Source organism: Anarhichas minor, unplaced genomic scaffold, assembly GCF_050575085.1.
Source record: "Anarhichas minor isolate MPS153535 unplaced genomic scaffold, ASM5057508v1 ptg000017l, whole genome shotgun sequence".
Taxonomy (NCBI): Eukaryota; Metazoa; Chordata; class Actinopteri; order Perciformes; family Anarhichadidae; genus Anarhichas; species Anarhichas minor.
The window spans coordinates 12,111,024-12,132,820 of NW_027466463.1; the positions used below are offsets into that span (position 1 = coordinate 12,111,024).

A 21,797-nucleotide genomic window follows, 5' to 3' on the forward strand; every position below is an offset into this window, starting at 1 on the left:
GGATGACTTGGTGTGATGTCTTTTCTTCATCTGAATTTGTCTGAAATAAAAGACATGATTTGGAGGACTAAAATATTCTACATCTCCTTCATCCCCAAGTGCTTGTGGACACATAAGCACTTTTAATACATAAAAAATGTTTTTAAATTATCTTCAAAATGAGATGTATAAGAAATATACTTAAAATATTCTCCTGTCCATCAATCTGTGGAAAAACGTTCCCTCTCCTCACAGTATTCCAGTATCGTTCCTGCCACCTTACCGTCTCCTTATCTCCTCTAGGAGCTGAACAAGAAGCAGACTCTGAAGGACTTGGAGTGTGCGATGCTTCTTCGTCACCACGAGTCCACCCAGGAGCTGGAGTTCCGCCAGCTGGGTTTGGTGCAGCGCACGCGGGCCGACCTGATCCGCACGCAGCACCAGACGGAGCTCACCAACCAGATGGAGTACAACAAGAGGCGCGAGCAGGAGCTGCGTCAGAAACACGCCGTGGAGGTCCGCCAGCAGCCCAAGAGCCTCAAAGTGAGTGACAGCACCCCGAGCCTGTGGTCCCCCGAGGAGGGAGAGGGACGGGCGACAGAGGGGCCGAGCGCCAGCTGGGACAGTGAGGCGGGGGTGGCAGGAGCAGAGGGGGAGGGGGAGAGGGACGGCGAGTTAGAACAGGGGAGGGAGGTGTATGATGCTGAGGATGAGCTCGATGGAGTAGTATTGGAAGACAAGGAAATTTATACAGGAGCGGAGGAGGAGGGCGCGAGGAAACATGAGCTAGATGAAGACAATGACACAAGGGGAAATGATGATGATGAGGAGGGGGAGTGGGAAGTCAGTGAAGAGGGGACAGAGTTGAGGGAAGTAGAAGGAGTGCAGTGGGAGTACGAGGATGATCACAGTAGAACTGCACACGGAGACACTGAGGAGGAGGAGGAAGGCAGGGGCGTGGCTGATGGTTGTCCATCAGACTTCATCTCCTCCCTGTCCCCAGAAAAGAGACGAATCCGCGAGCGAGTGATCGATGAGCTGTCCGAGTTTTACTTCCCCAATGCTGCCGAGGAGCTGGAGCCCCTACCCACCTCCCCCCTGTCTCCCCCCGCTCAGACTTCCTTTCCTTCGCTCTTCTCTCACGCCATCTGCCTTCTCCTCTCCCTCTCCGCCGCTGCCCAGCCCTCCAACCTCACTTTTCTGCTACTCTCAATCTTCCTCCTCTCCCTCCGCCGCTCACCTCCTCTGCCCTCGGTGGCGTCGGTTCTTCTCTCCGCCGAGCTCGCCTTCTTGGCGCTCTTCTTCTCGTACCTCTTCCTCCGTTCATGCTGCTCCCTGTCTCTCTCCACCTACCTGTCGCTCAGCCTCTGGGCCAGCGGCCTCTTCAGTTTAGGACTCTCCCTCAGTTTGGGGATTTATTACATCCCCGTGATTTTGATTTCCGCCTCCTTCCTCAGCTCCCCCTCTCTTTTCCTCTCTCTGTACTTGGTGGTGGTGCTGATTGTCAGGCCGGCCCGCGGCTTCTTCCAGCACGCACCGCGCAAAGTCAACCGCCTCTGCATGCGAGTTCTTTTCCGGCTGCCTCGACCCCTGTTCGCCATGTGCCAGTCAGTCTTGGGCGGGATGGCTGAGCGTAGCCTCTATGAGATGTTTCCCAAAGCAGGGCGCAACTGGGGTGGGCGCCAGTCCAAAATCCCAGTACCTCTAAAGAGCTTACCTTTAGAGTATCAGGCTCGCTGCACTAACACCTCTCCCTTGTCCAACGGCCTTCTCTGGGTGAAGCGCTTCAGTAGACGCCCCCTCGGGGTCCTGGCAGACCTGGCTAACTCCATAGTGCTAAAACTTGCCGGACAGCTCCTCAAAAAGCTCCCGCTCAATGTCCGGATCAAGCTCCAAACTCTGGGCCTCTTGAAGAAGGAGATCCCGAGCAGGCTGCCTCAACTGCTTCCCAGGGAGGTGAGGGAGAGGAGACAGAGGGAGAGGGAGAGAGAGAGGGAGAGACAGAGGAGGGAAGAGAGGTTGTTCCGTGAGGAGGCGAGGTGGGAGTTTGAGTTGAGACGAACTTCCTCTGGAAGGTTTGTCAGGGGGAAGGCTCGACCATGGAGATAGCAACAGTGTGAGGCAAATTAAAGGAAAGGGTGGAAAAAGTATGTGCGAGATCATGCTCTTTTTTAATCTATTGTTCAACCATCCTTTGTGTGTCTCTTTGAGTTGGGCCCACATGTCTCTCTTGTTGCATAACATTTCTTAAAGGTGCGATATGTTTTAGCTTGCACACATCCTGTACGCCCGTGTGCAGGATGGCTGAAAGAGGTTTTGGCTGCTGCAGCTTAAACAAGCATACATGTGTGCACACAAGCTGGGCCCTGCAAACGTAAACACGCAGCTGAACCCACGGTTACTGTACCAAACCCAGTGAAGTTTTCATTATTGTGCTTTTTGTAAAAGTTTTTTTTTTTTGTATTTGATTTTATTATTTTGCTCTTAATTTGTAAGACAAATATTTTTTTTTATGGTTATTTTTAAGACCAGTTTTGTGCAATCGTTTGTTTTTCTTTATAGTGGTCTTATTTTAAAGGTTGTACTGTTATATCAGTGCTTAGAACAAATATTAGTGTCGCAGAGCTTCATGGCTGTAATTTCACTCCCCAAATACTGTGAAAAAGCAGAACAGTAAAAGCAGATGACGTCACTAACATCACCCTGAACACTAGCCCTCAGTCGGTATAAAAGTGCAATAATCGGCTGGACAGAAACATCCGAGACCGCTGTGGACATCTGGTATTATTTTGATGTGTAGTTCCAAGAAGTCCAAGTGGAAAGTCGTAAGCAGAAGGTCCGAAGTTATAGGACTTGAGCCTGCACAGCTCATTGTTTCACGTTAACACATCATTATATACTTTATCTATCAAATTCTAGTTAGATATCCTGTTATTGTTGCGCTTTATGCAATAATCTTGTTATGATTTACCATGTAAACATTTAGATATTTTTCTCTTTAATAATCCTACAAGCAGTTGAGTTCCTAGTTACAACTGTTTGCACCAATTCCTCTTGTGATGTGACATATCCTAAATTTATAGTAAGAAAGCAGGATATGCTTTGGAGTAGTGAAAGTATAATATAATTTTAAAAAACTATTTAATATTTCAGTGTAGCTTAATGTATATGAAGCCATACAGACAATCTTTTGAGACACGCAATCATTTTATAAGTCCAAAGATAAATGCAACTACTGAATGTGAAAGTGAAGATGGTTGAGTGTCGCATGAAAAGAAGAGATCCAGTAATAGACAGTTTCATTTTGCACTGCTCATAACACCATTAGAGAGATGTGATGTGGGAGAACAGATCATTTCAGTTGAGGGTGTTTATTTTCATTAATGAAGAATCTGCCATCGTCTTTTCTATCGAACGTCGTTACGCCGATGAAACTTCCCAAAAAATATTTAAAAAATGCTCATCAGAGCTTCCCAAATATCTTTTATGTTTGACCAGAACCAAAGATATTCAGGTTACGTTGACATGTGACCGGGAGAATCAACAAATCCTCTGAATTGAGAAACTGAAACCAGAGAAAATGTTAGTAATAATATTAATCCGTCAATCGCTTAATGGCTTCAGCTCTACTTCAGTCCGACCAACTGGGAACTTGACAATAATTGTGCCGTTTTTTGTTTTTTTTGGTTTCTTTTAATCTCAAACACCAAAAAGTTCTGATTTGTACGTTTAAGTCAAAATGAACCACGTTTAGGAGAAAATGTTCTATTGATACATGCAGATCTGAGAGCGTTAGAATCTATAAACGTTCATATTTGCAGAGGAAAGCTGGTTAATGGAAGTAAAATGCATTCGAGCCTATAAATGCTAAAACGATGCTGGAGAACGGTGCCCTGCACTGTATTTCACAGAAGGACGACATTTGAGCCATTTACATGGAGGAATATTGCTGAGTCGGAAAAGTCAATCGTAACTGTATTTGACCCGGGGGGGGGGGGGGGGGAGGGGAGAGAGTCTAAGCTTTCAGAAAGACATTGTAATTTATTTGCCATTGATTTACATTTGTGTTCCAGTTATTCCCTGTTCCTTTGTGTATGTTTACATGTTTGTATTCTGTTTTGTCGTGACACCATTTCCACAGAGTTATATCACCTTAAGTTTGTTTTTTTTAAATATATTTTATGTATGCAGTATCTATTAGACGAGTACTGCATCCTGTTTGGCAGCCATTTTGTTGTCCCTTTGCATGAGTGTTGGCGGACTGTAAGGCCGTGTGCTCGCACGCGTACTACTTTTCTTTTGTCATACTTCCAGATTATTTTTTCTTTACACAAAAAATAAATTGTTTTGTGTGAAAATCATTGTCTTGTTTGTTTTTATGATTTCGTTTCCATTATTACCACGTTGTCTTCATTTGTTTTCCTTTTCCCTGAATTTATAAGTGTTGAAAGATCCCTTTATCATTTTGTCCATCATCACTCCTTCTGCATCATCACACGTTTTATCTCCTCGTAAAACCATAAAACAGCTTCTGTGACGGTACGGTTTTTAATCGAATATAAGGTTGAAATATTATTTATGTATGTTACATTATTATGTTAACTTGTGGGTATATAATCATTCAAAGGGCTCACAAGTAGGCTGTGTATTGGAAGCCATGACTCGTGTGTCAAATCACAGCTTTAATATTTAAGAAAGAACAAATCAATTACTGTTTTTTTGTTTTAATTAAGCTTTCACAGTCAAAATGTTCAAACCTGAGTCATCACGCGGAGGAGTCCGACTATGTTAAAATCATTTATAATCATTAATTTGTGATGATCATAACTTGCACAAAAAGTTATTTAAACTTTGTTTTAAGAAAAAGTAACTGATGTTTTTTCTCATTTGATGTCGACACCAAATAATCACATTTCTGTTAAAGGAACAATTTGCAATCTAATGCACTTATGCAGGTCTGTTAATGTTTCAGTTCTAAAGTTATTTTACATCTGAAATGTTTGGTTTAAACAGCAACTAACTCTCTAATTACTTACTTTTTAAGAGTTGAACCAAATTCTCAACACTTGCATACATACACATAATAATCAGGAATTGATTACTTAATACTGATAAGTGGGCAACAAATACACAAATAAGAATTTAATCACAGTATGAATAAAACTCTTATAAAGTGTACACGGCATACTCCACAACAGAAAATACTTAAATTCAATATAATAATTAAGCGGCAACATGTAAAAACAAAACGAGAAGCATTACTTTTGTGATGCATTTAATTTGTCCGACCTTCATAAAACAATGACATCACTGAATGTCATTTTGGCCGTGATGAGGTATTAAGTTGTGAATACTAATGGTTTCAGCATTTTGCGATCAAAATTCCTAGCAAGTCGTTTGTACAAAAAACATTCCCCCGATTTTCTTTTTGACGACCCCCTCCATGTTCATTTGTAAAACCACGGGAGCTCTTTAGCCCAGCTGCTTCCTTCTCTCCTCTCTCTCCTCCAGTCCAAAGAGCTGCAGATTAAGCGTCAGTTCCAGGACACCTGTAAGATCCAGACCCGGCAGTACAAGGCACTGCGCAACCACCTGCTGGAGAACACGCCCAAGTCGGACCACAAGGCCGTGCTGAAGCGTCTGAAGGACGAGCAGACTCGTAAGCTGGCCATCCTGGCCGAGCAGTATGACCACTCCATCAATGATATGCTGTCCACACAGGCTGTGAGTAAGGCAAGGAGACGTCATCCATTTCACACTCGCACCACACCGTCAATACTGTGCCTGGCCCGTGGGGGGCGTCCTGTCCGTCCGCCTGCCTGCCTGCCATCCTGCCCGCCAACAAGCCACCTCAGTGTTAACCTCCACACAAACCCACTTTCCCTAGTTTTATACCAAATGATCTAAACCGTCCTGTTTCACACAGCTCTCTGTGGAGCCACAAAAGGCCTTATATAAATGTTATCCTGTGTACTCCCCAGCACCTTTAAACAGACCTTCATTTGTCATCACCTTCAATATACGAGCGTGAACCGTAACACTGTTTTGACATGAAGATGGCAGCAACCTGAGATAAACCTCATTCTTTTCCTCTGAGGGACTGTATGGAAGTACAGCCGTTGCCTTTACTTTATTCTGCATTATAACAGAACCAATGCACAGTTAAATGTGTCACATTGATTTTAACCTAATGTGCCATTTTGGCTCTGTAAAAAAGTTTGAGTCTTTTACATATTACGCTTGAAATCAGGTCTGAGCTGAGATATTAGGGGACTTGTTACTAGATGCAGAAAAATGCCCACTGTTACAGTAATAAATTAAGAATTGTTGAAATATTATTTGAAAAGCTGGAACCATGAAATGTTCTTAAATGAAAAACAACTAAAACAAGTATCCTTGAAAAAGCTCCAGAAATCCTGTACTTCAGTAAATGTACTTGGTTACATTCCACCGCTGCTCGGGAGGGTTCCGCTTCTTAAATAGTCAAATATAAGGCTCGACCCCACTCCACTAAACTCTTCACATGCTTCCCTCTGAGTCTGGGACTCATACACACACTGATCCCAGGCTTTTAAATGAACGAAACATAATAGGAAGAGGATGGAAACGTCACAAAATGTCTCGTTCCCTTCAATGACGTAACGGCTTGTGCCTCTTTAATTACCTCTCATGGCAGCGTGCCCTGTAAACTCAGTAAGCCAAATCCCTGCTGCCCTTGTCTGTCCGCACATCTCCTCCTGCTGTGGTTTTAGTCTCACTGATTAAACTCTAACCTGAGCTCAGAAAAACGACACTGTTTTTTGAATGAAGAAAATCTTTCGAATCAAGATTTAATCTGTTTGCTGGAGCCGGGCATCACACGCACAGGTCAAAGTAGTTCAACTGTTTGTTTTTTTTGTAATGTTATACTGATTCATTTGGATATCAAAATAGTCAATCTAAAGCTTCATATCCTGTTCACAAAGCCACCTGCAGTATTTCTGCCAGATACATTTTAGATTGTCAGTAGAACATGCACTGAAGTGTATTAATATTACTTAATGACAATATATCATTTTAGTTTCACTTTCACCCGTTGAACACATACAGGCCCAGACGGACCAAACTTGAGTTACCCCGACAAAACATTAACCAAACAACACATTGGATCCTCTCCTCTCTCTTTTCCTTACGTTCTTTAAACTCTCTCAACGTTTCCTCAACACTGACGCACAATGTGTCGCCCATACAATCATGCCAAATCCATTTTTCATGGCGCTCCCTCATTTTGTTTTCCTTCTGTCTTTTAGCTGAGATTGGATGAGACCCAGGAAGCGGAGTACAAAGTGCTGCGGATGCAGCTGCAGCAGGAGCTGGAGCTGCTTAACGCCTACCAGAGCAAGATCAAGATCCACACCGACACGCAGCACGATAGAGAGGTCAAGGACCTGGAACAGAGGGTGTCCATCCGTCGCGCCCTGCTGGAGCAGAGGGTGAGAGTCTTTGGCAATCACTTCTATGAAAGCAAAGCTCCTTAAAATGTAGTAAACGCCTCTGGTGAGTTTGAGGAATCCCGTTCGGCTTACAGAGAAGATTGTAGAGTGAAGGGTAACTGCTGTTTTTAGCTATGACATTGTTAGCTTTTAAAAAATCCAGGTAGGACTTGTTGTTGTCATATGTTGAAACTTCTACGATTAACTTGTTCTTCAACAAAAACAGCTTTAATGAACTTTCCATCTCTTAGTATGCCGTCATTTAAACGAGATCCCAAAGAGTTTCACGTTGGCAAACGCAAAATGTTGAATCTTTTGATTTGGAAAATATTTGAACACCTTTTATTAATGCTACAATTTAAAGAAAGAGGACATTGTGTTTTCACGTGTTTTCTCCTGTTTTTTTTTTCTCCCCCCAGATCGAGGAAGAGATGCTGTCCCTGCAGAACGAGCGCTCAGAACGCATCCGCACCCTCCTGGAGCGGCAGGCCAGCGAGATCGAGTCCTTTGACTCGGAGAGCTTGCGTCTGGGCTTCAGCAACATGGCACTGACGGGCATCCCCAGTGAGGCCTACCCCATGCAGGGCTACTCAAACATCCCGCCCCCCAGCCGCTCTGCCGGCCACTGGAGCCACGGCATGTACCCGCAGAACATGCCGCCTCCGCCGCCGCCGCCGCAGCACTCCCGCCGCAGCCACAACAGCAGCAGCAGCAGCGGCATCAGTAGCAGCAGCGGAGCAGGGGACCGCAGGAGCGAGTCCTCCTCCTCCTCCCACCCACTGGGAATGGTCCTGGGGCTGGGGCGGGACGGGAGGGAGGCGCACCACTCGTCCCGCTCCTCCGCCTCCTCTTCCTCCTCCTCCTCCTCCTCTTCGTCCCACCACCAGCGCCACCACCTGCCCCAGCACTACCACCACCAGAGCACGCCGCAGCTCTACCGCGAGCGGGAGCGGGATCGAGAGAGGGAGCGTGAGAAGGAGAGGGAGCGGGAGTGGGCTGGAGTGCGAGGCTCCGGCGGCGACCTGGCCCACCCGCACCCCCTGCCCTTCTCCCATCACCTGCCCTCACGCTCCTCCTCTCAGTCCCTGGCCATGCTACCTCCACCGCCGCCCGCCCCTCCCTCCATCTCCGGCCCGTCCTCCTCTTCCTCTTCCTCCTCCTCCTCGCAGGGGGGGATCTACTCCGGCAGCGGGCTGGGTGTGCGCGGTGCCCCCGGCTTGATGGCCCTGAGGAACAGCCCCCAGCCTCTGAGGAGGACGGCGTCCGGCGGAGGGCCCGGAGGAGCCGGGGGCAGCGACGGCGTCCTGAGCCGGAGCACCTCAGTCACTTCTCACATCTCTAATGGCTCCCACCTCTCCTACTCTTAGATGGCAGGGTGGTAGCATGAAGGGGTGGGGGGAGTGGTTTAGGAAGGTAGCTATCCCAGGTTGCATCTCAATACTCTCAGCTTGCCACCTTGCCTCGTGTCCTTTCTTGGACTGATCTCTCCTCTCAGAATAGCTGAAAGGATATCGGCCTTTCCTCTTAACGCACAGAAAGAGATCAGTCACCATCAGAGGCGACGAGAGGACAAACTGACATTGTTGAGCTGCAGCCTGCTCCTTTAGACTCGGGGTGGGTAGAGAGGCTTTCTCCCATTCTCACAGGTACAAAAGAGGGAGGGAGGAATGTAAACACCTGTAATACCACTGGATTAAGGTGACATTAGATTAACAGAAAAAAAAGAAGAAAAAAAAAGAGGTTTGTGTTTAATGTTTTTATCTTTGTTACTACCTGTATCAAAGTGAGACAGGACGTGTGAGAGGAGGGGTATTTTGCCCTTTTTTGTTTTTTCTCCCAGAGCTGCAGAGAGAGGGAACGGCAGCCATGTCTTCTTCTATGATGTTCTATGCTGGAATGGAGAAAGAGAGAGGACAGGGGGAGGAAAAAAAGGTGTTCTTTTGCATTGTGTATGTACTTGTACGTAGTCTGTAGTGTCCAGATAAATCTAGCGAGCACTCGTAACTGCAGCTCCAGAATGGAAAAAGGGGGAGAATCACAAAAGATGGGTGACTTTAGTCTCCAGCCTGCTGGGGGATTTGAAAACACTTTTATTGATTTACAAATGTTGATGTTTTGTTGATTTTTTTTGTATTAAGTGTATTTAAAAAAAACACAAAAACAGGTTTCTTGGAACGTCACCAATGCCTTTAAGGGGTTCTTAAAGGGATGCCGTGCCATCAAAATTTTTATTTGATGACTGCGAGATGATTTAAAAACAGAATGTTTGTAAAGGCAATAGACTCTGTTCTAAAGATGCAGCGGGGATGAGGAGAAACATTTGTGTGGACATGTAAAAATACAAAAAAAAAAAAGCTTTCTGGCATCCATGACATATTGAATATCTAAACAACATAGGTGTCGATGGGAGTCACCCCCATGCATGAGATAGATGTACAAAAAAAAACATTTGTAGACATGACCAAACGACATTTGAAACGTACCGTACCTGTCCAAGTTTCACTGGCATTGAAGATCACTTGTCCCACATTTTTGATCTTTGCTGTACATATTTATGGGAATAGTAAAAACAAAAAGGAGTCATTTGGTTTTATAGAGTAACAAAGATAATGATAGTAATTTTGATATATTCAAATGAGTATTGAATTCAAGATTTAGAGCGACAACTCCAACTGCATTTTCTATAGGTGTCAATATTACCATAACTAATCCTGGTGTAATCGTTGTTGTGATCATGTTCACATTTTTCTCGCGAAGAAGAAAAGGGCCCACTTTTGACTGTATAAAAATAGATGATAAACTGTTGTCAGGTATGGTGTGTATTCAAGGTATTAATGATTATTAATAAGGGATTATTGATAATTGTTAATGATTCATGTGTGTGTGTCAAGCGGTAAACTCTAGTTATTTTTTTTAGACGAAACAATTGCATTTTAAAAGACACTCCGACAGCAGCAACATCCGACTATTCACGTGAACTCTGACCTCCTCTGGACTCTCACAGGAAACAATAGAAGATTTTACAATTGGGCACTGGAATGTAAATGTGAATGCTGGTTTTCCTTTTATTTATTTATTTGTTTTTAGTGTGGGAATAAGTTTCCACACAGAAGCTCTCAAAGGAAGCGTGGACAAAAGGAAACGGAAGAAACAGGTGCTCACTCCTCGTTGATAATCCTACTGCTGAAGGGTGCAGCATGCAACTGGTGTGTGAAGAAGAAGAAGAAGAAGAAGAAGAAGAGAGAGGACGGGCGTCGACTGAGCTGCTGTGAACGTGCACCCTCTTGTGCCGGCACAGCTGCAGTGACCGCAGCAGCCCGTCCTCACAGATAAAGACACCAGTCAGTGTTTTTTTGTTGCACGTGGTGCTTCTGTTGGTTCATTTACGTGAAGGAGATCAGAAACAACTGGAAATGTTTTGTTGGTGTTTTTTAAATTATTATTTTGTTTTAATTGAAGAAAAAAAAAAGTGAAAAAAGATAATCACCCTGCGTACGACTCAGAAACACCAGCTCAAGACAATTCCCTGTATAACCTACTACTTTATGCTCGGTTGGAATCTCAGTGCATGCATAAACTCCTTATATAAACTAAGACTGGCGGGTTTCGGGACGGCCTTTGTGTTGGGGAAATCGGTGTGGTAGTGTTTTTAGTGTCAGAGGTCGTGGCGAGAGCAGGGAGTCTCAGTTCCTGCATCATGCCTGGATGAAAGATGAAGACAAAGAAGCAACACAGGCTCATCTGTGTTTTGCAGAGTTTTCAGGGGGGGCGGGGGGGGGATTTGAAATCCTTATTAAATATTCCAAATCAAGCCATTCCAAGGCTGAGGAGGAGAAGAAGGAAGGGTCTAAACACATGTATTGGAAAAGAAATAGGGTGCTTTAAAAAGTAATTTAAAAAAAACAAGATAATAAATTGATATTAACACATTACCTTGTCTTTATTTGATGTACTTTACGCACATGGCATTATTATGAGGATGTTTATTACAGTCAGTTAATCTATAAGTTAATTGTCAGAAAATAATCAGCTGATTAGATAATTAATTAAATTACTTAAAATTTCTCCTCCACTTTCTCAAATGTGAATATTTGCTGGGATTGTTTTCGTCGTCTATTATATTACATTCTTATATCTTCTGGTTTCTGATGTTTGAATATGTCAACTTGGGCTTTGGCAAATTATGAGGGACACTGTTTTTTACTATTTTCTAAAATGTTATGGACCAAATAATTAATATAGAAAATAATCTAAAGATTTATGGATAGCAAAAATAATCGCTTGTTTCATTGTCGTATAATTATCGATCGATCTTGGTCCATGAAATGTCAGAAATTTGTAAAAACAAAATCTCTATGTTGCAAAGCCCATGTTGACATATTAAAATGTGTTATTTTGTCTGACTAGCAGTCAAAACCCTAAATATATTACATAATACAATAATATATATTTAAAATCATTAAAAAATAATTAATATTCACATTTAAGAAGCTGAAACCAGTAAATTTGGGTGATTTAAATGATCATTTTGTGTCTTTTGACAATGGATTAATCGAGTAATCGTTTAGTTTATTATTATATTATTATAGTGTTACTACTTTGAGATATATATATGTATATACAGCGGGTAAAATAAGTATTGAACACGTCACCATTTTTCTCAGTAAATATATTTCTAAAGGTGCTATTGACATGAAATTTTCACCAGATGTCGGTAACAACCCAAGTAATCCATACATACAAAGAAAAAAATTTTGTTTCCTTGACTGTGTGTTTGGGATCAATGTCGTGCTGAAATGTCCACCCTCGTTTCATCTTCATCATCCTGGTAGATGGGAGCAGATTTTTCGGTACATTTTTCCATTCATCCTTCCTTCAATTATATGAAGTTTGCCAGTGCCGTATGCTGAAAAACAGCCCCGCACCATGATGCTCCCACCTCCAAACTTCACTGTTGGTTTGGTGTTTTTGGGGTGATGTGCAGTGCCATTTGACCTCCAAACATGCTGTGTATTATGGCATCCAAAGAGTTCAATTTTGGTCTCATCTGACCAGACTATATTCTCCCAGTATTTCACAGGCTTGTCTTAATGTGCAGCAAACTTTAAACGAGCTTCAACATGCTTTTTCTTCAGCAATGGAGTCTTGCGTGCGGTGAGCGTGCATACAGGCGACGGCGGTTGAGTGCATTACTTATTGTTTTCTTTGAAACTATTGTACCTGCTAATTCCAGGTCTTTCTGAAGCTCTCCACAAGTGGTCCTTGGCTCTTGGACAACTCTTCTGATAATTCTTTTCACTCCTCTGTCAGAAATCTTGCGAGGAGAACCTGGTCGTGGTCGGTTTATGGTGAAATTGTGTTCTTTCCACTTCCGGATTATGGCCCCAACAGTGCTCAATTGGTTTCAGAGAAAGAAAATAAAGCTGCTTGAATGGCCCAGCCAATCACCTGACTTGAATCCAATAGAAAATCTATGGAAAGAACTATAGATCAGAGTTCATAGAAGAGGCCCACGGAACCTTCAAGATTTGAAGACTGTTTGTGTGGAAGAATGGGTCAAAATCACACCTGAGCAATGCATGCGACTAGTTTCTCCATACAGGAGGCGTCTTGAAGCTGTCCTTACCAAAAAAGGCTTTGGTACAAAGTAGTTAATCAATTTCAGTAAATGATTGCGTGTTCAATACTTTTTCCCTGTGTCATTCCATTTTATTACACATAACTTAATTTCTGGACTTATTTGTTTGGTTTTCTTTGTATGTATGGATTGCTTGGGTTGTTACCGACATCTGGTGAAAATTTCATGTCAATAGCACCTTTAGAAATATATTTACTGAGCAAAATGGTGACGTGTTCAATACTTATTTTACCCGCTGTATATATATTAACAATACCATGGGTTATATTTGTATATGTGCATAAACAGGAAGTGTATCTGTACTTATGCACATCTATTCTCATCTATTGCGTGTACATCCGGAGCTGCTATTCGTCTGTGGTCTATATCTAACTCTGACATCATTATTATTGGCCGACTCAGAGGATCTGTGCGCACTCCCCTTTAAGATGCGTCTGTCATCTCGCCGTTAATGGAAAGTCATTCTGGCTGCTTCCTGCGGTGCACGAGGAGATCAGTTCCTGCTGGCGCGAGGAAGGAGGGGGAAAAAAAAGAAAAAAAAACTACGGCGGTGCATTTTGTGTCGGCCGACAAACCTCCAGGAAGGAAGGGGAGGAGGACAGGCCCCGCCGAGGGAGACGGAAATGAGAGGGGGTGTCCAAAGAGGAAACCCTATCCCTTTAAGAGCAAGTGGGACATAGCGGTGCGAGAAAAGGAGAGGAGGGGGAGAAGAAAGAGGAATTAAAAAAGAAAAGGAAGAAAGAGACAGGGAGGGAGGAGGGAGAGCGGGCGATAAAAAAAGAAAGATGACATCCTCGCAGCTGAACGGCCGAGGTGGAGCGATAGGCTGCGGCCCGGCGAGAGCGCCGCTCGCCGGGGTCAGGGCTTGAATCCAACAACGAGGCTTCGACAAAACACCCGATTGGCCTATTGGGAGAAATCGGAAAAATAGATTCATAAATTAAAAACAAAGCATGAGCTGCTGTGCTGACAGATACGTGTGTTATAACCCATATTTGTTCTCTTGCGTAAAAATGCATTTTTTTTTCTCCACGTAGAATGGTTTATGTTTATTGCGAAAGTGTGAGACTGTAATATGCGATTTTAATTTTTTTTTAAATGGTTTTTGAAAGCAGTTGTGTTGTGTGGTATTGCGTTTGAGTAAGATTAGTGTTGAGTGAACTAAAGTTAGGAACCAAAGTGAAAAGACAAACAGGCCATTATTGGACCTGGCCTGCTCCGCTGCTGCCTGAGCCGCCGCAGCCTGCGTTAGTCAACAGCTGCGTGCATTTTAATCGACAGCATTAGGGCTACCTCAGTGACAAAAAACATATTTTTGCACACGACTTTATTCACGTTTTTCAAAAGCAAATCCAGAAGCCCGTCGTTCTCTGCTGCGGGACAGGCGCCTGTTTGCGCCTCAATCACCGGTGGGCCGATCCAAAGCCATGCAAAGGCTGCCCTGCCCGATCTCAATCAGGAGCTGACTTTATAATCTCCATCGCGCAAAATGGATGCTTCTTGGAGCAATTTTCTCTTCCAGGTAGGCTTGTTGAGCAGGCATTACTGGCCTCTCTTTTTGTTTCTCTCCTGCTCTCATTCTAACTGCGCGCATTCTCTCACAATGTGTGTCCGGCGGTCCCGCGGCCCTCACGTCTCGTATTTCAACGTTAGCGCCTCAAGATAATGCTGTGACTTGTGTTTACATTTGGTGATGGCCTTCTACTTGCTTCTCCAGAATACTCCCACCCAAAACCAAGTGGACGGGAGCCTCCAATCAGAGCTCATGCCCGTGCATACGAGTTCTCCCCAAACCCCACCCACAGAGCACATAGCACAGCCTCCCTCCACTGTGGACACTGCTGCTCTCAGTGAGGAGCCCCTGCCTGGTGAGGGACACTGCACGGCATCCTACACCTGTGGAGCTGACGAGACTACATACATTACACTTAACTCTAAACTGCATAACTGCCAGTATTTGAGTCACTCAGGTGATTAAAAACCCGGTGACATTGATTTTTGGTCATTTGCAGGTGAAAAGACGTGATGTTTGTATTATTTCAGTCAAATTAATATTGCTTACATTCTATACGATCAAAGACATTCAAATTCATCACGCGATCATTCAGGATATGTGGACATTTTGCACAACAGTATCTCAATGTTTGTTAATATTTATTTCTTTGATACGTGTAGCATGATTACTGTTATTAAACCCTAATAAGATGTCATTACCACACATTTAGAGACGCATCTGGGCCTCGATGCTCAGTAGAGCTACAATTTATGATTAGAGCAGAAACAATTAGTCAACTGACTGGATATTAACCGGCAACTATTTTGATAATTAATCATTTCAGTAATTTTTCGAAGCAAAATTGCCAAAAGTTCACTATTTTCAGTGTCTCAAATGAGAATATTTGCTAGTCTTTGTTGCCTTCTGTGATGGTAAACTGATTATTTTTGGGGGATTTGTGATTGTCGATTGGAGTAACATGGAGAAGAGAACATTGTAGTTAATTACCTCTTCAAATTGCTTGTTTGATGCTACTGTAACCTAACATGCCTGAAAGGTGAAAGGTTATTACACCTGTTTAAAAACAACCAAATCGCCTTCTTTGACATTAACGTCTCTCTTTCTTTCTGTCTCCTCCCCCGGCCTTCCTGTGGTCCAGTGAAGCCAGTGTCTCGGCCGGCCCGCATGCCCCACATCTGTGCCATCTGCAACAAGCAGTTCAAGAACAACTACAACCTGCGGCGGCACCAGTCGGTCCACACTGGGGTACGCATGAAGGACAGGGCCAGAGAGCAGGCGCAGGGGGCAAAGGAGGGAGCAGCCGGCCAGGTGGCGGTGGCGGCCCCGTCGGCGATGGCGGTGGGGGCTGGAGGGAGGGTGGAGAGGCCCACTGTTCCCCTCTCCCTGCTACACCTCTCCGCACCTCCCCCTCTCGCCCCTCCTGTCGTGCTGGCGGGGGCCCAGCAGCTTCCCCTGGGTAGTCAGGATGGTGAAGGGGTGGCCATGGCTAACATAATGGCTAGTGTTAACCCCCATGCTCCGCCTCCTGCTGCTGTCGTCATGGCCACAGGGGCGACAGTACAGGTGGGTCAGGGCCTTGTGGAGATGGCTGTCATCAACCCCAAACCTTCAAGCATGTTGTTTCTTAAGCTGCCTGGGATGGTTAACCCACCCTTTGTTTATGTTTTGTAACTGTTTGGGACCTGTAAGCAGTTCCTGTGTGTCACTCCCGTGTGTTGAATTCTACAAAACGTCCATGTGCAGTAGTCCGTTCAGGGACCAGTAAATCCCATCCCAGTGTTTGGCACTGATCCCCAGTTTGAGAAAACAACGTGCTAGAAGCCCCCCCCCTCACGCTCCACTGCATGTTCTCTGTAACACAAAACAGCGTGAAAGCAGATAAAGACTCCATCCAGTGGGACGTAGTTAATCTAACATGTGAATCAACATTGGTACAAATTAGGCAAGAATATCTTTGTGCATTTGCATGGTTACAACAAAAGATATAACAATAGTTCGTGTGTTTGTGTTTATAACTGTACTTCTACTTTCCATCTAAACGCTGTTGTGTGTTCACCCGCTTGTCTGTTTTGCCTCAGCGGCCTGCGAATCCCAACCCGAACCCGGTGAGGAAGAACCACGCCTGCGAGACATGTGGGAAGGCCTTCCGCGACGTTTACCACCTCAACCGCCACCGCCTGTCCCACTCGGACGAGAAGCCGTTCTCGTGTCCCATCTGCCAGCAGCGCTTCAAGAGGAAGGACCGCATGAGCCATCACGTGCGCTCCCACCAGGGGGGGGTGGAAAAGCCCTACGTCTGCCCCCACTGTGGCAAGGCTTTCTCCAGGTGAAAAAAGCATTCACTGTCAGGGTTGAGAAAGTTGTCTTTTTAGCTTAGCTTAGCATAAAGACTGGAAACAGCTGGCTCTGGAGAACGAACTAAATCTGCCGGCTGTAGCTTCATACTTAGCGTACAGACGTGAGAGTGGTAACGATCTTCTCGGCTAACTCCTGACAAGAAAGCATGTTGAGCTAACTAGAGAAAGGGGTTCTCCCCGACATTACACACAAATGTTCTCACCTTTTCCTTGAGTGTGAAAGCATGATCTGTCCTAACAAGTTCACTCTCTTTCTCTCCCAAGGCCTGACCATCTAAACAGTCACGTCAGACAGGTACACTCCTCGGAGCGACCCTTCAAATGCCCGGTGCGTCATGTTTACCCTGTGTGACAGCCGCACCTGCCAGTTGCACACAGCATTTTTTTTTTTATTTTTTATTTTTTTTTAGTTCTTTCATGTTTACAATGACCATGTTTACATGCACAGTGTTCCAGGTGACTCGAAGTCGAGGTTTTGTACATTACCGCACTTAAATCTGTCTTCAGCGGCCTCATACTGATATCTGGCTGATGTTATTTTATAACTTAAACGACTACAAGGTGACAATGTGTGAAACTTAACAATTATATATCAAAATAATTATTAGAATTTCTTTTTGTGCACACATTTTCAAACTACGTGCACATTCTGGTGCGTAGGTTTTTGCTTTCTTCCCCGTAATCACTCATCGATTACGTCTTTATTTTCCAGACCTGTGAGTCCAGCTTTGCCACGAAGGATCGTTTGCGTGCGCATATGATTCGCCACGAGGAGAAGGTCCCGTGCCACATCTGTGGCAAGCTCCTGTCTGCTGCTTACATCACAGATCACATGAGGGTGCACAACCAGTCACAGCACCACGCTTGCCATCTCTGTAACCGCAGTAAGTTCACATTAAAGGATCCGTCGTGAATACTTTGATATGTATTGGTGACAACAGAGTGGGTTTACAAAAGCGCCACGACAAGAGCATAATGATGAGATGCCATTTTCACCGCTGCCACATTTTTGAGAGTTCATCATTTTCCTTTCGAGGTCATTTTTAGTCACTTCTCTCTCGTCTCTGCTCTCCTCCGTCAGGCTTCACCACGCTGACGTACCTTCGTGTCCACGCCCAGAAGCACCATGGGCAGGAGTGGAAGGACAGTCCGGGGGGCTTCGGCACAACCTCCGGTGGAATACTCGTGTGCCACCTGTGCGGCATCCACTGCAAGACTCCCACCCAGCTCCAGGGGCACATGGGCACCCACAGCAACATCCAGGGTGCCCCGAGCCCCATCACCTCTAACGTGGCTGCCAGCAGCTCTGTCTCCCTCAGCAACATGGTGACGGCGCCTACCGTGTACGTCACTGGCAACACGGTGGTGGACCTGCTTGTCACGGACTGCTCGAGCATTGCAGCTCCACAATCCCACAGTTAGCAGTAGAGAGCTCAGCAATAATAACCTCAGTCCCTTAACAGAGGGCAAGGTTAGAGACAGTTAAAGTCACGCGTAGATGCTGATCCGGTGTCAGTTTTGTAATGTCCCCACTTCTAGGTATGGTTAGGATTAAAAAAGTGGGGGAGATTAACTCCAGTCCAGGGCAGTATCGCCTCACAGCTGGAGCGTCAGTGAAAAGGAGGCTGTATTAATAGAGCAGTGAAGTCATGGAAAGACAGACCTTTGTGGCTGCAGCAGGTTCAATGACACCAACGACAAATATGGATGTGTTGTCCAAATATTCCTGAATGCTCTCGTGCATTTAAGACTCCAGTGGAACTGTGGTATTGTGGGCATCTACTGTATTACTCTCCCCTCTCTCTCCCTCCCTCTCTCTCTCTCTCTCTCTGTCCCTCCCCTCGAACCCTGGCTGCTCTCTGCAAGTGCACCAAGTACTGTATATCTCACACCAGCTCTGATCTTACCTCCATTTTGCAGCTTACTTTCTAAGAATCCAAATGGCTTGCGTTAAGAAGTAGTAGAGAGAGAATAGCTCAGAAACCAGTAGAAAGGAGAGTTGTGTGTTTTGGTTGTGTGTGTGTGTGCGTGTGTGTGTGTGTGTGCGCGCGCAAGTCAGGGCTCCGCTAGCATGTTAGCTTGTTTGTTCACAAAACTAAAATCATATGATTTTTTTATTTTTTTTTTGCAAAGCTGTAATGCCAGGTTAATAAGTCTCCAGAGGGCTGTTTATTGATCAGGATGGAAGGCCATACGTGTTGTGGCCAGTATGGAAATGTGGGATGTACTTGTTCATTTGTTTCCTAAAGGTACAGAGATACAAACAGAGTCGTGTTCAGGAGTGTCAAGCACCTTAAGTCGTTATTCTTTGATTCAGCAAGGATCGAAATGGGCTTGAGATGTCTTGGATTTTCTTGCTCTGAGTCTTCCTCTCTTGGTCTGGCCATTTAAAGAAAAAAAAAAAAAGAAACATAACTGCTAATCAACACTCTAGCTTCTGACATGGCAATTCTTGCACTCGAAAACGTACCTTTTGCATGAATTTAAGCTCGGTCATGCTTATTGTTAGGGAGCTGTCATGACAAAAAGAAACCTTTCGCAGTTCCACCAAGTTAGTTGGCTGTAAACAATAATATTTATAAAAAAAAGTGTTGATTTTATTCAGAATATTTTAAACATTGTTGGCCATTCATTTGATTGTAACCGTCATTGCCATAGTCCCTTTTTGTTTTCTCTATGTACCAGTCCAATGAGTGAAACTTATGCATTAGATTTAGTCATTTAACTCTGTACAGCACATCACGCTCTGAACGCAAGTCATTATCGATCTACATTAATCATGAGGAGAATGGTCACCTGTCCGTCGGATATCTTTGGTTGCTTTAGGTTCTGTTGTGAGTGATGTGGTGTTGAGAGAGGGCTTATAAAGTCATAAGTACAATGAGAGTTAGACAACACCACTTGGTATGCTGTAAACAAATCCTGGTTTTGTACTGGAGTGCTTTTCCCGTTTTGTGTTAATGTTAGCTTGACATTTGTAGAGTTGTTTCTTTCTTCCTTCACTTCTTTTCTTTCTTTTTTTCTCCTTTGGAAATGTGTTCTTCCTGTTGAGAAAATTAGTGATTTATTAAAACATTAATTTTTAGGTTTTTCTCCATCACACTAAGAAAAGAATATTACCTCTACTCTAGGATTCTGTACAGCTCTTGTGATACATCTTAATGCCTTATCGTACTCAACTGCATTTTAATTATTTTATGATGAAATATTTCAAATCTTAGTCATGGATTCATTAAGAATATTAATGGGATGTATTTATATTTATATTTTTATATTTCTCAACAGTATGCATGTCTAAAAGGTTGTTAGAGCAAAAAAAAAAAAAAAAATCGATGATGCTTAATACAGTCATAAATATGTTATTTTGTAGATGAAGTAGAGATCATGTTATTATTTTGTAATTTGGACAATTTAAAGTAAAAAGAGTAAATGGGCTTTGTTTCGTGTGCTGATCTGTTCATCTACTACACCGCCATGTGTGTCTGTCACTGGTAACACTTAATAATACGGGTACAAAGCAAATGCTTTCGTAATGCCTAATTAACACATGACTCATTATGATTTAATGTGTTTAATAACGCAGGATGTATCATTAATTGATGATGCACACCAGTAAGAAAGGATCAAGTCACTGTGAGCGTGTTTGACGCATCAATGGGAAGTCGACTCGGTTCATTTATGTGCCACCAAACTGGTATCCAGTTAACCAGAAAAGAGAATTTCAGACCCGAGCATTTGATCAGCATCTCTGAAAGCAGAACAGCGTTCCTCGTAGAAATAGGAAGATGTATTCAGACAAAGCTATCTTGCTATTCAGTAAATGTAATGTTGACAGAGTGCAGGATCTGATTTTTGTTACTTAGTCACATGTTACTTATTGCACCTGTCTAAACAACAGTGTGTAAAGATCACTTCTCCTGTTTCCTGAGTGATGTCGTTCCCTATTAATCACTTTAATCTAGCTTTGAAGAGGAACTCATTCTATTCATTGACAGAAGCCAACATACAGTGCAAAGGGAGGATCACTGTATAGTAAAGCTGGAGACAACAAGTTCGTAGATATTCTCCACAGACTGTTGAAAGTAGTTTAAATTAAGTGGGTACTCCAAAACAAGTTAATTCTAACACGCACACTAACATTATTACATTGCAATAAACAATCACGTCTCAAAGCTGTGATTTTTCTACATTTACTTTCCTTGTGTACTGAATTGATGATTTTTGCTTTTATATGTTTTTATTTATGCATTTGATTATATTTCTTTCACCTACCTGTGTGTTGCATATAGTATATTTTGTTTCCACGCGTGTGTATTAAGGTCGTACTACTCCATAACTAATCATTTACAAGCTTTGAGTAAATTATTAGTTATGGACACGATACAGTAAGTGTTGTGAATTATACACAATTGATAGGACCATGAAGTACATAGCAGACCAAAAGGAGATATTCTACTCAACAAATGTGTAGCTTTTCTCCCTAATCTACTTCTTGTACTCTTTTACAGATGTTTCCAGTTGTAGGCTGTGCAAGCTGCTGTTACAGTTTAACTCTTAGAACAGGGCAGGGTTATCAATGCAAAGCCTGAACAGTGTTGCATTGATTAGCATGCAATCTGCCAGCCTACAAATACATCAAGGTTTGCAATGGTGCAACATGTCAGAAGAATGAGCATTCAGACATACCAAGCATCTCTGATAATGTGCAGATAAGGACTGATCATTTATCAGTTTATTTGCAAATGCAGGTCCATTTAAAGGTCAAATAACCAACCGGTCCATGACAAACACGTAAATAAGTCTTTACAAACACAGCTGGCATTAATGGTAAGTGA

General features: G+C 43.6%; 2 protein-coding genes and 1 long non-coding RNA gene across 10 annotated transcripts in view; 2 read left to right on the forward strand and 1 right to left on the reverse strand.

The window, feature by feature from the left end:
• The window catches only part of taok2b (TAO kinase 2b), a 21,152-nt gene extending 10,462 nt beyond the window's left edge, over nucleotides 1–10,690 (forward strand). For 2 of the 4 annotated variants that reach the window (XM_076093662.1, XM_076093663.1), the window contains exons 17-20: nucleotides 283–522; nucleotides 5,491–5,703; nucleotides 7,269–7,451; nucleotides 7,871–10,690. In XM_076093662.1, the coding sequence (XP_075949777.1) occupies nucleotides 283–522; nucleotides 5,491–5,703; nucleotides 7,269–7,451; nucleotides 7,871–8,818 (1,584 nt within the window). In that variant the 3' untranslated portion in view covers nucleotides 8,819–10,690. Of the gene's footprint in view, nucleotides 1–282; nucleotides 4,341–5,490; nucleotides 5,704–7,268; nucleotides 7,452–7,870 lie in introns of those variants that run through there. The other 2 variants (XM_076093660.1, XM_076093661.1) reach the window with 1 other exon arrangement.
• On the reverse strand, nucleotides 5,092–21,765 carry LOC142951837 (uncharacterized). The gene is made up of 2 exons (XR_012954614.1): nucleotides 9,940–21,765; nucleotides 5,092–9,342 (listed from the first exon to the last, which is right to left on the reverse strand). It is a non-coding gene; the product is annotated as an uncharacterized LOC142951837 (long non-coding RNA).
• Nucleotides 13,467–20,396, forward strand: mazb (MYC-associated zinc finger protein b (purine-binding transcription factor)). 5 transcript variants are annotated; one of them, XM_076093666.1, is made up of 7 exons: nucleotides 13,467–14,611; nucleotides 14,807–15,059; nucleotides 15,744–16,168; nucleotides 16,684–16,931; nucleotides 17,227–17,290; nucleotides 17,675–17,846; nucleotides 18,044–20,396. In XM_076093666.1, exons 1-7 carry the CDS (start codon nucleotides 14,579–14,581, stop codon nucleotides 18,382–18,384), a joined length of 1,536 nt encoding a protein of 511 aa, XP_075949781.1. In that variant the 5' UTR covers nucleotides 13,467–14,578; the 3' UTR covers nucleotides 18,385–20,396. The 5 variants fall into 5 exon arrangements, with proteins under 5 accessions (XP_075949781.1, XP_075949782.1, XP_075949784.1 ...); XM_076093667.1 differs by having other exon boundaries at nucleotides 17,227–17,257; XM_076093669.1 differs by having other exon boundaries at nucleotides 15,744–15,850.
• Nucleotides 21,766–21,797: the final 32 nt, after the last annotated feature.